General features: G+C 42.1%; 1 protein-coding gene across 7 annotated transcripts in view; it reads right to left on the reverse strand.

Annotated features, from left to right (window-relative positions):
* USP6NL (USP6 N-terminal like) overlaps positions 1-17,684 on the reverse strand; it is a 189,677-nt gene that overhangs the window by 36,287 nt on the left and 135,706 nt on the right. For all 7 annotated transcript variants that reach the window (XM_061638338.1, XM_061638340.1, XM_061638339.1 and 4 more), the window contains 2 exons: positions 7,794-7,901; positions 5,344-5,453 (listed from right to left, as the gene is read on the reverse strand). In XM_061638338.1, coding sequence (XP_061494322.1) covers positions 5,344-5,453; positions 7,794-7,901 — 218 coding nt within the window. The remainder of the gene's footprint in view (positions 1-5,343; positions 5,454-7,793; positions 7,902-17,684) is intronic.

Consider the following 17,684-nt stretch of genomic DNA (forward strand, 5'->3'; position numbering starts at 1 on the left):
CTCACTTTAGAAGGAGGCTTGCCATGTGGACAAGGTGGTGGCGGCAGCAGCAGCTGTTCAAGAAACACAAGCGTAAAGCCACCTTGAGCATGTGAAAGTAACTGCACCATTCTTTGCTTCCCAGCTACAGACAGTGGAGTTCAGTCTGTGCCTTGCAGTGAAACCTAAGGCAACTCTAGTACAAAGTAAGTGTATCGCTTACATCACTGAAAATCAACTCTGGCCTTTGCCTGTTCAAAATATGTTAAAACTCAAGGAGGAAAACGAGCAGCCGGGTGGGGGGTGGGGATAAATGTAATAAATAAATAAAATATAACCCCTTGCATGTGATTGTGCACGATGGGGGTGTCATCCAGCACAGACCAGTGTTAGAAGGATGACAAGAGATGGTTGGTAAGGCAGGCCAGTCAGGTAGGAGGTGGGCTGAAAGCTTCCAATCCCAGCTGCTCAGTGTGGGTTCATAACAGAAGTGACATTTGGCATTTTTTTTAAAAAAAGGGCAAAATCAACACTGCATTAAATTTGATTTCGCCATGTTGAAATTCAGGCCCCCTGGAAGCTTCAACATTAATGCACAAAACACTATACTTGGAACTGTCAGTTTCACAGACATTAAGAATACATTAGGTTAGAAAATTATGGTTCATGTGCTCCTCAGGGAAGCAGAAAAGGATTTTGTAAGGATAAACATCTTACATATTACTTCTATGTCCAAGCTTACATGAGGCATTTTCCTCCCACACACACAAACTTCTTTATATTACATTTGAGAAAATGCTTCATCAAAATAGGGGGTTTTTTTGCTTCTCTTAAACTTTCCTCGTTTTAAAAGCTTTAAATCGCTCTTCAGATTACACTCTTACTACTTTTCTTTCATGTGCACTTCACATGATATAAAAATGTTTTTATGAACAAAATATAAACAGATATGAAATGCAAAAGCTCGTGCTTTCGTTTGGCATTTCAGACAGTTTAATAGAGATTTTCATACATTTATCTGTGGCGGGAAAGAGACAAAACGCTAGAAGCATGTAAGAACATAAGAACATAAGAAGAGCCTGCTGGATCAGGCCAGTGGCCCATCTAGTCCAGCATCCTGTTCTCACAGTGGCCAACCAGGTGCCTGGGGGAAGCCCGCAAGCAGGATCCGAGTGCAAGAACACTCTCCCCTCCTGAGGCTTCTGGCAACTGGTTTTCAGAAGCATGCTGCCTCTGACTAGGGTGGCAGAGCACAGCCATCATGGCTAGTAGCCATTGATAGCCCTGTCCTCCATGAATTTGTCTAATCTTCTTTTAAAGCCATCCAAACTGGTGGCCATTACTGCATCTTGTGGGAGCAAATTCAATAGTTTAATCATGTGCTGAGTAAAGAAGTACTTCCTTTTGTCTGTCCTGAACCTTCCAACATTCAGCTTCTTTGAATGTCCACGAGTTCTAGCATTATGAGAGAGGGAGAAGAACTTTTCTCTATCCACTTTCTCAAGGCCATGCATAATTTTATACACTTCTATCATGTCTCCTCTGACCCGCCTTTTCTCTAAACTAAAAAGCCCCAAATGCTGCAACCTTTCCTCGTAAGGGAGTCGCTCCATCCCCTTGATCATTCTGGTTGCCCTCTTCTGAACCTTTTCCAACTCTATAATATCCTTTTTGAGATGAGGCGACCAGAACTGTACACAGTATTCCAAATGCGGCCGCACCATAGATTTATACAACAGCATTATGATATCAGCTGTTTTATTTTCAATACCTTTCCTAATGTAGGGGAGAAATGCTTCCATAGCCCATCTCCAGTGACCCCCCTCCCTCAACACTGGTTTCGTTCAGGTCACATTAAGCCCATGTCTTAAGTTAAAAACAAGCTAAAGAGTGTTGAAGAAGCTGAGAGCAATGCCGTCAGGAGCCTAGACTCCCAGCAGGGGCACCCAAGGCGGAATGGTCAAAGCTGAGACACCAGACTAAGATGCATCCAAACTCAGAGGAAGGCAATGGTAAACCACCTCTGAATATCTCTTACCACGAAAACCCTATGAACAGAGTATCCAAAATGCTACACGAGATAGTGCTGGAAGATGAGACCCCCAGGTCAGAAGGCACTCACCGAGCTACTGGGGAAGAACAAAGGACAAGTACGAGTAGCGCTGTGACTAATGATGTAGCTGGGTCAAAGCCGAAAGGAAGGCTGATGCGCACAGATGCAAAAGGAGAGTCCGGAGTTATATGACGCACACAATAGGAACATGGAATGTGAGAGAACCAGGGAAAGCTAGAAATTGTCAAGCAATAAATGGAACGTACCAACATTACAATACTTGGCGTGAGTGAATTAAAATGGACGGGAATGGGACATTTTCAATCAGGCAACTACAAAATACTTTATGCAGGAAATGAGAAATCAAGAAGAAATGGGTTTGCTTTAATAGTGAGAAGCGATGTAGCAAAAGCAATTAGGAATGACAACGCAAAGTCTGAGCGAGTGATATCAATGAGATGAAATGGGAAACCTATTAACATAACCATCATCCAAGTTTACGCTCCAACATCAAACGCAGAAGAAGAATTGGAGAGATTTTACGCAGAAGTACAGGAAGAAATTGATCACACACCAAAACAAGATATGATGATAATCAGGGGGACTGGAATGCAAAAGTAGGGAACAGAAAAGAACTAGGAATTGTGGGGAGATGGGGCTTAGGAGACAGAAATGAAGCAGGAGAAAGACTTATTGAATTGTGTGAAGACAATAATTTGTTTCTTGCAAACACATGTTTTGAGCAACCAAAAAGACGACTGTACACGTGGACGTCACCAGATGGTCAATATAGGAATCAAATTGATTATATAATTGGCAACAGAAGATGCAGACGTTGCATACTTTCTGCAAAAACAAGACCAGGAGCGGACTGCAGTACAGATCATCAACTGGTCGTATCGAAAATCAGAGTAAAGCTAAAGAAGAATAACAAAGCAATCATAATGCCAAAATACAATTTAAATAACATCCCAGAAGAATATAAAAATCAAATAAGGAACAGATTTGAGGCTTTAAACTTAGTTGACAGAGAACCAGAAGAACTATGGAGTGAAGTTAGAGACATGATCAGGGAAGAATGCAAAAAGACAATACCTCTAGTTACAAAGAGAGAAAGACCTCAATGGATGACTGAAGAAGCTCTTCAAATGGTTGAAGAGAGAAGGAAAGCAAAAGCAAAAGAGGACAGAAACACAGTCAGAACCTTAAATGCAACAATACAGCGACTAGTACATAGAGACAAAGAAAACAATTACAACAGTTATTGTGTAGAAATAGAAGACGACAACAAAAAGGGAAGAACAAGAGCCCTATTCCAAAAGATTAGAGAAATGAAAGGGAAATTTAAACCACAAGTAGGGATGTTGAATAATCAACAGGGGAACACACTGACTGACCGAGATGAAATAAAAGGAAGATGGAAGCAATACCCTGAAGAACTCTATAAAAGAGATGCCAGGATGACAGATTAATTCACGGAGGAGCCATATGATGAAGAACCAGAAATTTTAGAATGTGAGGTAAAAGCTGGTCTTAAAATACTTGGAAGAAACAAATCACCAGGAATAGATGGCATACCAATAGAGTTGCTACAAGCTACTGAGACAGAATCTGTCCAAATTTTGACAAACATTTGTCAAGAAATATGGAAAACTAAACAATGGCCCACAGACTGGAAGCGTTCAATATACCTCCCAATTCCAAAGAAAGGGGATTCCAGGGAATGTAGTAATTATCCAACTATTGCCTTAAAATCCCATGCAAGTAAAGTAATGCTCAAGATTCTTTAACAAAGGCTCTTACCATATATGGAGCGAGAAATGCCAGACATCCAAGCTGGATTTAGAAAGGGAAGAGGCACCAGAGATCATATCGCAAACATACATTGGATAATGGAACGGAGCAAGGAATTTCAGAAGAAAATCACCCTGTGCTTTATGGATTACAGCAAAGCCTCTGACTGTGCAGATCATGAAAAACTATGGAATGTTTTAAAAGAAATGGGGGTGCCACAGCATCTGATTGTCCTGATGCGCAACCTATATTCTGGACAAGAGGCTACTGTAAGGACAGAATATGGAGAAACCAATTGGTTCTCAGTTGGAAAGGGTGTGAGACAGGGGTGTATTTTATCACCCTATTTGTTTAATCTGTACGCAGAAGGTATCATACGGAAAGTGGGATTGGACCAAGATGAAGGAGGTATGAAAATTGGAGGGAGAAACATCAATAAGATATGCAGACAATACCATACTATTAGCAGAAACCAGTAATGATTTGAAACGAATGCTGATGAAAGTTAAAGAGGAAAGCACAAAAGCAGGACTACAGCTGAACATCATGAAGACTAAAATAATGACAACAGAAGATTTATGTAACTTTACAGTTGACAATGAGGACATTGAACTTGTCAAGGATTATCAATAACTCGGCACAGTCATTAACCAAAATGGAGACAATAGTCAAGAAATCAGAAGAAGGCTAGAACTGGGGAGGGCAGCTATGAGAGAACTAGAAAAGGTCCTCAAATGCAAAGATGTATCACTCAACACCAAAGTCAGGATCATTCAGACCATGGTATTCCCGATTTCTATGTATGGATGTGAAAGTTGGACAGTGAAAAAAGTGGGTAAGAGAAAAATCAACTCATTTGAAATGTGGTGTTGGAGGAGAGCTTTGCGCATACCATGGACTGCGAAAAAGACCAATAGTTGGGTGTTAGAACAAATTAAACCAGCACAGTCACTAGAAGCTAAAATGATGAAACTGAGGCTACCATACTTTGGACATATCATGAGAAGACCTGATTCACTTAAAAAGACCATAATGCTGGGAAAAACAGAAGGGAGTAGAAAAAGAGGAAGGCCAAACAAGAGATGGATTGATTCCATAAAGGAAGCCACAGACCTGAACTTACAAGATCTGAACAGGGTGATTCTTGACAGATGCTCTTGGAGGTCACTGATTCATAGGGTCACCATAACTCGTAGTCGACTTGAAGGCACATAACAACAAAAGCATAGTTTGTGACAAATCATCACCTGCAGTTTGGATGCAGGAAGCTGCATTAAAGGGAAATCAAAGGCTTTCAAACTCCCCCTGTTCTTCCTCCTGACCATGACAGGAGGGTATGGGAGAGGAAGGGGGAGGGTGCTTGGTTTAGTGTGATGTCCAAATTTGGCCACTGTTTGTACGAATCGGTGTTGACAAAGGAAGGCTTTAACAATGTTGTGCCTTTTGTGCAGCCTTTTGAAGTTCTGAAATGAGCATTACTAGAAATTCAACCAAGAGCAGTTTTTAACTTTACTTACTTAACTCCGTATCGGTCTCTAAACATTATATGATCTCGGTATGTCCGATTCACATCAAGGTCAATCTGCCTGATATCTGGGGAGGTCCCTCTTGCTTGAATTTTTAAGGTCTACGGGAAAAAAGAAAAGAAAGTATCAACAAGTGTACGTGCATATATTGTAACTTCATAGTTCATTAGAAAAATCTATAGACCTTGTGACCATGGGCTACTTCTCACAAAGGTAGTAAACTTCTCACTGTACTGGGCTGCATCACTTCAGACTACAAATGGAGGACTCACACGACTGAATGTTCCTCTTCAGAAAACAAAGAACCCTCCACCAAGAAAGCATGTGGGCTACTGCACCCGTTCTGCTTTGGGAATCCCAGAGGCATCCAGATGGCCACTGTGGGAACAGAATGCTAAGCTCTTCGGTCTGATCCAGAAGGGCTCTTATGTCAGGATTCAAGTCTAGTCTCTGTACTTTGGAGAAGATGTTTATTTATTTATTAAGCTTGTTAGTCGCTTTTCATCACAAAAGTGAACCCGCCTAAAAAAGTTAAACCTCATATAAAAACTAAAACAAAAGTTTTAAAAACACATAAACAGCAGTGGAACTACCCATCCCCTAAATATCAACAGCTCTCCAAAAGCTCTCCAAAATTAAGAGCCAAAAGCCTAGGAGAAATGTTTTTGCCTGGCACCTAACAATAAATAATGACAACGCCACTCATACCTGCCTGGGAAGAGCATTCCATAAGGGGGGGGGCATCACTGAGAAGGCCCATTCTTGTCACCACCCTCCTCACCTCCTTCCAAAGGGCCTTAGATGCCAAAACAAGGGTACGGATTGATTCATATGGGGAGGTGCAGTCCTTGTGCTACTGGGCTGCTGAGCTGCATAAGGCTTTATAAGTCAAAATCAGCACTTTGAATTGAACCTGGAAACTAAGTGGTAGCCAATGCAGTTGTGCCAGGATTGTTGTTATGTGCTTCAACTGTCTTGCCCCAGTGAGCAATCTGGCTGCTGAAATCTGCACCAGCTGCAGTTTCCAAAACGCCTTCAAAGGCAGCCCCACGTATAAACCATTGCAGTAATCTATCTTAGAGGTTACCAGGGTGTAGCCAACAGAGGTCAGGCTATCCCTGTTCACATAGCATCGTAGCTGGGCCACCAGCCGAAGCTGATAGAAAGCACTCCTCACCCTCAAGACCGCTTGAGCCTCAAGAGAGAGTAATTGATCCAGGAGTACCCCTAAGCTAAGCACCTACTCCTTCAGAGGGAATGTAACCCCATCAAGAGGAGGCCACACCCCCTCCACCTGGTCTAGGGAAGCACAAACTGATGCCTCAGTCCTGTCTAGATTGAGCTTCAGTTTATTGACTCTCACCCAGTCCATTACTGAGGGAAGACATCGGTCTAGCACATCCACTCCCACACCACACCTGGAGAGACAGAGTTGTGAGTTATCAGCATACAGCTGACAACATACTCCAAATCTCTGGATGACCCCACTCATCAGTTTCACATAGATGCTAAACAGCATGGGGGATAAATTGAACCCTGCGGAACCCTACACTGAAGCCTCCATGGGGCTGAATAATACTCCCCAAGCACCATCCTCTGACAGCGCCCATTCAAGTAGGACCAGAACCACTGCAAAGCAGTACCATCCACCCCCAACTTGGACAGCCGCTCCAGAAGAATACCATGGTCAACAGTATCGAAAGCCACTGAGAGATCGAGGAGGATTAATAGGTACACACTCCCACTATCTCTCCCCCGACACTGGTCATCATACAGGATGACCACGGCAGTTTCTGTGCCAAAACTGGGTCTAAACCCTGATTGAAATAGATCTAGAAGATTGGTTTCATTCATGGGAGCCTGGAGCTGCCCTGCAACCACGTACTCCAGAACCTTGTAAGTTGACTAATGCGTCATTAAGAGTGGATCAGTTATTACATGGTACATCAACAATTCTAAACAAGGTTTAGTTGGTAACACTGGCCCATCTCTCTCTCAATAGTTCTAAGATTTTTAAAAAAATATTGGTCTAGCCTTTTTTTTGGAATGTAGACACTTTGCTTTTACATGTCCTGATAGGCTCTTCTTTTTTTTCCAGTTCTTAAACGATTTTTAAAAATTAGGTGCTTCGCTCGCCAACTCCACCTACTGTCGTTGAACCTCCCCCTTCCCCCTCCCATGGGTCGCTAGGGCTAGGCCCAGGCCCAGGCCGTTGTCCTCTCAGCTGGTGCGGCTTCCGCATCCTCTGCATGGTCTCCGCTACCGCAGCCCCATCTCGCCTCTAAGCGTCACGCTACCTGTGAATGCTTAGAGAAGTATAATACAGGAAGACAACCACCACCACCAATTCATTATATTTGCTGTATTATGGAAAACTAAAGCTCTGTTGTCATCTCATGTTCAGATATGGAGCACATCATTGAAGAATCTTGCAAACTCACATTATAATAGTCTTTCATTTCTTCTTTCATTTTAGGGACATCAAGCAACAAAGACCAGATTTCGCCTCTCAGCTGCAGTGGAATTCCTTTATAAATTCTCCTATGAAACTGTGTAAATAAATTAATTTATTAACACAAACAGAAGTGAACTGTTTGACCTGATGACTATAACGGAGACCTTAACCTGGAAAGAAAGCAAATAGCGTTATTCATTTAGACAGGAAAACCTTATTGTTGTGCATTGCAGGTTTCAATTCTCCTTATTGACGGGAGCCGTGCACTGGAAAATAAGACCAAAAAAAGGAGGGCAGGGCAATGTGAGAAATAAGAATGGGCAATAGTTCATTCATGAACTGCACAGAGAAGCATGTGTGTTTCCTAACAGACATTTTTGGCTGCAGTTTCAGCAGTGGTACCTTTTTCTCTTTAAAAGCAATTGCTTTATTTATGCATAGAACTTTTTTCCCCTCAGAGTGAAAGGAACAATAGATGGAAGGGGCTTCAGCACATGGGTCAACCCAGGGCTTTGAGGATCATCATTTGGTGCAGAAGGTTAGGGAGAGGGATGTGATGCGTCCTTCCCTGGCGCTCCCTGTCAGGTTCCTACCTGCTCATGGTTACTGCCTGTCTCTAGGCACCACCAGGGACTCCACTAGTCCGGACCGCACTCTCTTATGGTTTACCTATCCGCTCTAGCACAGATCTCAACAGATCCCCCTGCTAGGCAACCACCAGTAACGTCCCAATACTAGTATTCCCAGAAACTCTGAATACTGGTATTGTTATTCTCTTCACCGCTGCCACCATTTGTTACAGTTCCCCTTCAGCCTTGGTCATTACCTTACCCTCCCTTCTGGTCTGTGAAACCCCAGCCAAGGATCAGGCCTTTGGTAAACCAAATTAAGTATTTATTACAGATAACAAAGCTAACAAGATTAACAAGATTTCTTCTTAAGGCACATAAGCATATGGTTTTACTCAATACTAATCCGAACTCCACCTCCCTCCTGGCAAACAACTCTCTAAACCCCACCAATCAACATCCACCTCTTTCTCTTCTCCCCCCCAGATTCCACTCTCACTCTTCCTTTTATACATTCAGCCATTTTAAACACTCAGCCAATCATCTCGCATTCTACTGCCCATTCACTCCCCCTCTTTCACTCCACTTACCATGTATCTTCTAAAACAACAACACTTACCATATATACATTAATATAGGAACATCACAAGGGACCTGCCACCACTGCTTATAACTTACCAGGCATACGCTGCTTTATTTGCCACGGTATAGTTACACATTGCGTCTATCCTGCTCTCGTCTATCCTGCTCTCGTCTATCCTGAATATTAGCAAACTTTGGATTATTTGAACAATGGCTACCTTTACTTTGCCAGCTGTAAAGCCGAAACAAAACTTTTAAATTTTGCATGTTCTTGCTTATGCTCTGCTGAAGTTACTGTTCTAAGAATCATTAATAGACTTCTTATTTTTGATCTGTTACATTTTGTTGTGGCCAGTGGTCAAATAAAATTGAACTGAACTACTACTTGGTTGATGTCTCCCAAGACAGGTACATAAAATGTGGCAATATAACCACAAGTCATACTACCAAGGACTGGAAGAGCAGCCATCTATGCATCACTGGAGACCAGCCTTCTGCAACTGGGTGCCCTACCAGACGCTTTAGAGTACAACTCCCATAAGTGCCAGCCAGCACTTTTTTGGAAGGCTGAAGTAGGGTTCTATGGTGTAGAAGGAGGGAACTAGATGTACATGCAAATTGCACCATAGATGTTGCACATGTATTTTATCACTCTTTCCCAACCTTTGGGTCCCCAGATGTTGCTGGACTACGATTTCTATCATCCCTGATCATTGGCCATGCTGGCTGGGAGTTGTAGCCCACCAACATCTGAGGAGCCAAAGCTTGAGAAAGGCTGTATTATATTGTTAGTGCATTATAAGATATACACACTAGCAACTCCACTATTCCAGATACAGTGGTATATTTTCACAGCCCAATCATATTATAGCCTGCTCTGTCCTACCTAAAGGCATGTGCATGTATTTCTCGTTCCTTGGTGTAGTAGTGCCCTCCAATACATAAAATGGTAAAAACTGCCTTAACTTTTAAATAATTCCTACAAGTGTTTCACTCCATTTGGGGCTTACATAGCATATGGTGTACAAAATTCAAAATATTAGCCAATATAAGCATTCAAAAATGTAGTGCGCTGTTTTGCACCTTTTCCCTTCCTGCCAATTTCCCACTCATTATTGGTTCCCCAGCTGTTTTACTATCCATGTCAGGAAATGCCCATCTCTTTTCCTCCATGGCTAGAGTTCACAGGAGTTTCTGAACAGCACTCTGTGCGCGCGCATTTGTGTGTGTGTGATTAAGCAGTTCTCCTGCCATTCCTCCACTCAAACTCATAGGAATCCAGCAACTTATCATTTTTTAAAAATAAGAGAATCAGAACACTGTTCACGCATCTCTTGTGTAACATATAGTTTGGCCATGAAATGCATACTGATATAGAACATCTAGAGTCTTATTGCCAATGGCTATGGATTTCAGTTGAGATATTCTCACCAAATGAATCATATTTTAAAAGAAACGGTTAAAACAAAATCAATAAATGATGGTACACTTAATCTCTTGGCTCAATATTACAATTTACAAACCAAATGAATTCATAAAGGATTTCATACTTATAAACCTTGAGCTGCTATGTCAGATACTGCATGGAAAATATTAGCGATGGATTTTACAAGCTAGCTCTGCGGTTCAATTCCATGACACACCGTGACTATTACTTTTAACCTTGCAATGAAAATTAAATCCTTCAAAGCAACACCATCTCTCACATCCACACACACAAGAATGAAAAATATGCTACTTAGAAGTTCTAAATTATTGTAGATAATAAGTAATAAGACATCTTTCCTATTATGTGATCATCACTTTTACCCTCTGTCACTTAAAAGGCAGCAGGTAGAATGCATTTATATCCCATGTCCAGTGGAAACAGTGATTAGCCTGTTCAAAAGACAGCTCAGACACAGGGCCAGTTCAGCTGCTTATTAGGAAGGCCCAACATCCTGTTCTTGTGGGAGAGCAGCCTTTCCCCAGCTCCAGTTCTACACTCAAACCATAATGGCAGAAGAAGGTGCTTCACATAGATTCTTGTACGTACAGAAGTTGGAATCTTACAATTCTTCTCCCTCCCCCCTCAAAAAAAAGGAGAATTGTGATTCATGCATTTAGGCATCCTCATGAAGCAGCTAGATCCCATATTCTGTTATATGCCATTCATGTGCCCAATCCTCTACACCTGAAACAGGATCTTTGGCCCAGCTACGCTTTTGAGGCCAGCCACAGACTAAAGGACCACCACAGAAATGTTCCCACCCCCACCCAAGTTGTGAGGGTGAACAGAAGTAAACAGCGGTATCTCGTTTGCACAAAAGGTAAATGAAACAACAGATGAATAACCGTTGTCTGATGCAATTATAACTGATCAAAACAGAATGTGGAAATGGCAAGATGCCATGAAAACAGCAGCATCACCAGCTGCAGCGCACTCCGGGCCAAGCGGGTGCCAGGCCTTGCAGGAATATGCCAGCTGTAAACGTGGTACATCTCCTCTGATTACAGAGCACTGGTTGAGTGGGATGGTGTTTCTTGGAAACAGGAATCCATGAAATGCTGAAGGGAAAAACCAATCAGCCTTAACTAACCTGCAATAAAAGCTGTAATGATGAAGTAAAAACAGTGACCTAAAAAATAAATTTGAGAAACCAGACAAATTAGACTCTCTAATTTCATTCACCTATAATTCATAATTTTTTAAATTTATAAATATGAATTTATAATTTATGCAATTTTTAAAGTTTGCAAAATGCTTTATACCCTGGGTACTTCACAACAGCCCTGTGAGGTAGGTCATTACTCCCATTTTCCAGGTGGGAAGCAAAGCTGATATAGTGTGCTCCTATTTGTTTGCTGTGTTCATCCAGAAAGATGGCTTATAAATATTAAATACACATGCATACGGTGACTTGCTCAAATCATACATCATCAGGTCCACAACTAAATTCTAACAACTGCTACTATTTGAAAACCAAAGCTTTTTACACTGGCATCACAGAATGAAAAAAAAAGTGGCATAGCCCTTGAGACCGTTCCAGGGCAAAATGAAAGTGGGAGAATTGTATTAGTGAGCACAACTGAGTATGTGTGTTGTTTGAAAGCATTTGAAAACAATTGATATCGCATGTATATTTAAGAGCACTGCAGCCAAATCACAATTCTTTGACAAGTTTACTTTTACTCTTGTGAATGGATTTGTTGCATTTGTATGCTATTTTTTAAAGGTGCAAACTCAAAAGATGTAAAATGGTAACATTCTGGGGTTAACTGGAAAGGTCAGTTAAATCTATTTATAAACAAAAGAACAGACCATATTAAAGGGGTGAAAAACTGCATTAATTATTATTGAAAAGATTCTGAGTATGTTGAAGAGTAGTTTTAGGACCGTAGAAGAGACCAAAAAGAAACCTCAAGAACCATGCAACAATTTTCTAGACTTTCCTGGAGGCTATGGACATTTGGGTCCAAGTGACCTTCCCCCCCTCCCCAAAAGGAAGACCTTTATTACAAACAAATGTTACCAGATCCTGGCTAAAAACGAAAGATCAAAACTGGATTAAGGATTCCTATTATCTGTCTAAGATTTTAGAGATGCAGAGAAGACAGAGAAAATCTTATAAACTGCCAATATCAGGGCTGTGGAGTTGGTACACCAAATCTTCAACTCCAACTCTGACTACTCTATTTTTCTACTGCCCGACTCTGACTCCACCCCAAATTGCTTCCAACTCCACAGCCCTGGAAAGGGCTGTAAATGTCTTTTTAAATTGGAAGCTCTCATAGGAGCATTTTTATCGCTGCCTGAATATGCGCTGATCTTGGCATCACAGCATTTGTCTTCATCTGGGTCCTGTGTCATACACTGACACACAAAATGTTTTCCATCTTGAGTTATGGTGAAATGCTCAACTACAGCTGACTTCATGGGAAGCTTCTTTGACATTTTGAATTTATATTTTAAAAAAATTGTCAATCAAAATTTATTTTGAAGCTGGAGTCGGAGTCGGTACATTTCTACCAACTCCAACTCCGACTCCACCCAAAATTGCTTCCGACTCCGACTCCACAGCCCTGGCCAATATAGAAGATATATTCTTTGAAGGATGAAGAATCTCCTTTTGTGGCACTGGCTTCAGTTATACAAGAGATCGGGCGTGAACACAATGATTTCCCAAAAAACGTCTTTATGGGAGGGTGCGAAAGGCCATTTAAGCACAAGGAAATAGGAAAACAGGTAGGGTGATCTCCAGTTGTAGCAGACTTCTCGCCTAAAGGCTATCCCCACAAGCAACAGCCGAATCCAATGGGTGTCTTGCACTTGCAAATTTTTTTTGCACAACTCATAGCACAACCGCTTTTATTTTTATACCCCATGACAATCAAGCTTGTGCACTCACCCTTGGTGCAACAACATCAAGTCTCAAACATCTTAACCAACGTTATGTTGAATCTCACCCTCAACCTTATGAAGGGGCAGGTATGATCAGGTAATAGTAATAAGCTTAACATTTGTATAGCCCTTTCCAATGCTCAAAGAGCTTCAGTGTACATTATCTAGTTGCAATGCTTGCCACAGCCCTATGAACTCAGTACCATCCTCCCTCATATTGCAGATGGGGGGCAAGGCTGAAGGAGAGTGCCTTGCCAAAGCCCACCTACTGACTTCATGACAGAGGCGAGAGCTGATCCGGGGGACTATCAGCCGGGGGATCATTCAGTCTTTTAGCTATATGCTTAATCTGCTCAGTCAGGAAGAGGGGAAAAAGAGGCAGGATTAAGATGTCTGGGTTGTGTACCAGTACTGGGAACTGCCATCAGTTCAGGGTATTTTTACTAAGAAAAGAAGAGCAGCAATGTTGGATCAGACCAAAGGTCTGTCTCGTCCCACATCCTGCTTCCAAAGGAGCCAATCAGATAGCTCAGCAAAACTCTGGACATGGAAGTAACAGCCTTCTCCTGTTGGGGCTCCTCTGATCTTGGAAGTTCCATTTAGCTATCATTAGAGGGGCACACTCAGAGGTCTTCAAGTTCAGTAAACTCTCTACAGGGGTATATTTTCCAACAACCACCACCACAAACAATCATAACTTTACATCAGTTTGTAATAATTTTATCTCAGGTTCATTTTGAATGCATTATAACCCCTATTTTAACTTTTTCCTGCTTATGTTTTTATACCTGTCAGCTGCTCTGGACATCTCCATGGGAGAGAGAAAGTGGCTTACAATTTTTATTATTAAAAAAGCCAAACAAATTATGGAAATATTTTAAAATTCAGGGAGTTCTCAGTTTTCCACAAGTATCTCAAAACATGCAATGGAGTATTTCCCATTTAGTTATATAGGGCAGCATACAGTACTAATCCAACTCAGAACAAACCCACTGAAATTAATAAACACAACTGAGGTTTATTAATTTCAGTGGGTCTAACTCTGAGTAGGGCTTAGTTGAATACAACCCATTTTCACTTTCAGAATTATACTATGATAATATTTCAATACATATTTTTAACATCATAGGCTTAATTTTTAAAACAAAAGGAGCTGGACCTCAAGCAACATTTTCTTGTCCTAGCACTTGCAGTCATGTTCTTCTGCATGCATTCCAGGGCTCCAAAAGAAAGGATTAGACTCTTATGTTTCATAATGATAGAAAATAACCTTTTCTCCCCACCCACTATCCAAATCAATCACAAAAGGACAAAGACAGTGTATTCTTTTGGGACTTCATTATCTGTACAGAATGGGAACTTCATAGGCATTCTTACGTTCATGAGTGTATAAGAACTGGGATATTTTGTTCAGAACAGATGTTTGTGAATGAGGCTTCATGAGGAGAGAAGTCTCACGGTGACTGTAGCAGCCAGGGGTTGTTAACAGCTGTGAGAGCCACCAGCAAATGGCCTTCTTCCTATCCTCCCTTCCTGCACACTCATCCTCTCTCCAACACACCTGGTTTCTTACTGGATGCAAATAACCAGAAATTAACAATTAACATTAATTTATAGGAAATAAACAAGGAACCAGAAATTGCTCTAGAACTCAAGATAAAGCCATGTGATACCAAAAGGGAGCAAGCAGGAAGTTGATGGAAATACAGAGAGGGCTGGAAGGGCTAATCACTATTATTTTGCCCATCCTGGGGGAGGGCACACTGAATGCTCCATGGGGGATATGCCCAAACATGAGCCCCAGCTGCCAACAAGACAGACACCACTTGTAGTAGCTCTGACTTTACTGAGGTATGACCTGGGTAATACAGCCCCTATCAGATATCAAAATCATACCAAGTCCTTACTGTCCTCTACTTGGCCTTGCTCCAAGTTGGGTTGCTCTTCAGAGACAACTGCTGGCCAGTTTAGTCTGGTGCCAGTGTTTGGTGGGTTGATGATAGGGTCTGCCCCACTTCTGTGCCCTGCAGCACCCCGGTAGCCCCTTTCTCGGGATTATGGGGCTTGGGGGTGACAAGTCCAGGGGTCCTCTTTCTGGCCCCTTTGCAGGACACTCTGGAATCACCCCCAGCAGGCCAGTCCCACAGTATCCTCCTCACCCCAGAAGGTTTGGGTGGCCAGAGAAGGTTCTTCTTCAAGCCCCCTGTACCTCCCAGCTAGCAGAGGAAGAAACTACAGGGGATCCAAGGGAGAAGATTCCCTCAGGTCTCTGCTTCTTCTCCTCAACACCCACAAATCGGGGCAGTGATGGTAGGAGCTATCTGGGCCGAGGAAATCCCCTGTGGACCTTCACAGTTATCTTTGCCGCTTTTCCAGTTTTTCTGTGTATGCTTTAATTGTATGCATTTTTAATCGGCTTTGATTCTTGTTGTAAAGCACCCTGTGAACTTGGTTAGAGGGTGGCATACAAAGACAATAAATAAATAGAAATGCTTTGCGAATGGCTGCAGCAGCTGTCTGAACCCACGGCTCCCACAGAAGCTTCGGCCTCATTCATCGATTTCTGTGTGAGCCAGGGATGAGGAGAAACAGAGTTGCTATCCCTTTCTGAATCTCAGTTATTTATCCTTTGGAAGCCACGGGCAGGGGAAAAAAACAAGTGACAATTTGACACCGAGTCTCTCAATAAACTCTAAATTATTTCTAACTACCTCAGCTTGGCAGTTTCTCCCCCTCCTCCCTTCTGCTTCCCTGTTATTTCTTCTCTCTTTGTCAGACAGCTAACTTCCATCACCAAGAGAGTCAGATGGCATACCAAAGGGAGATATTTGAATGTGAATACAGTGAATGACATTTTTATTCGAGGCATCTTGAAAGATATGACCACACCAGGACAAGTGAAGCTTTTAATGCCTGCAGTGACTAATGGCTTGACATGCCCTACTTCAGGACAGCTACAGAATATAACTAAGATGTGAATGCATAAACTGAAAGCAGCAGGTCAAAAGGGGTGCTGAGCAGCATACAGAGAGGCAAAAGTGTTGATTCCCTCTGCAAGAAGTTACTAAAGGAAGGTTACAGGTTACCGGGGTGGGGTGGGGGGCTAGAGAAAGGATGCTGAACGGGTACTTCCATCTCTTGTTGTTGTTGGAGGCACATAACAATAACAAGAAGTCGATTTTGACTTATGGCGACCCTATGATTTAGCAACCTCCAGTAGCATCTGTTATAAACCACCCTGTTCAGATCTTGTAACTTCAGGTCTGTGGCTTCCTTTATGGAATCAATCCATCCCTTGTGTGGTCTTCCTCTTGAGCGAGACACACAGAGAGAGACAGAGAGGGGAGAGAGAGAGGGAGGGAGGGAGCCTGACTTGTCCAAGGCTGCACAAGGCTTATAACCAGTTGTTTAAAAAAAGCTTTCCCAAAAAGGCATGATGTGGACATTCTTAAGAAAGAACATTGAATGTCTTTTCCCTCCATTCCTTCCTTTCTATTTTATATCCTTATATAAATGCTTTCACCAGTATTTCTCTTCCAAACTTTTTTTTAAAAATGACAGACAAAAGAAGGGAGAGGGATGGAGGCGAAATAGTAAAACATTTTCTATAATAAGGACCTCCGGAGAGAAAGGGTCACATCACAAATTGGTACAAGGTGCTCCGTTTCAGAAGTTCTTTTTCAACACAACACCCATACCAGTTTATACAATGGCTCCTGTACCAGCAGAATAATTCTGAAATGGCACTATTACAAGGAACGTAGTTCTAACACATGCCTAACACAGGAATTGAGGGTTTGGGCCTCAAACTTTGGACTTTTACAAAATGATTTATGGTTAGTTAGGAGAGGAAAGTTATTTAAGCTATAGGTACCATAATTCTCCCCCTAGATGGACAGTGTTAAATAAGCCAATGGTCCAAGCCCATGTCTCAGTACTTTCTATCCAAAGTTCATCAGTCAGGATGAAGCCCCTTCACAAAAAGAAATATGGCTAAGCCTGAATAGCTATATAGGTCTCTATCTGCCAAATCTTCCTTTCCAGTAAGTTTCTACCCAACAGCACAGGTCCATGGACCCTATTCGATTCTTCCTCCAGACCAACCTCTTCAGATCATCTCTTCCCCATAGCAACAAGCCTCTTCTGTCTCTTTTCCTAAACCCTTAGCTTCTCAGCCATTCTGACCCACCCCCTACAAACCAACTGGTTCCATTGCCTGCTAAATGCAATTCCTTCTCTCCTTAGACCTGTGTCAGAAGCTCCACTGTTTGCCAACATTCTGTAGCTAGAAGATTCCCTTGAGCATGTAGAATATTCATGATCATTCCATGGCATCAACAGCAGT

This window comes from Rhineura floridana, chromosome 8 (genome assembly GCF_030035675.1).
Source record: "Rhineura floridana isolate rRhiFlo1 chromosome 8, rRhiFlo1.hap2, whole genome shotgun sequence".
NCBI classification, from domain to species: Eukaryota; Metazoa; Chordata; class Lepidosauria; order Squamata; family Rhineuridae; genus Rhineura; species Rhineura floridana.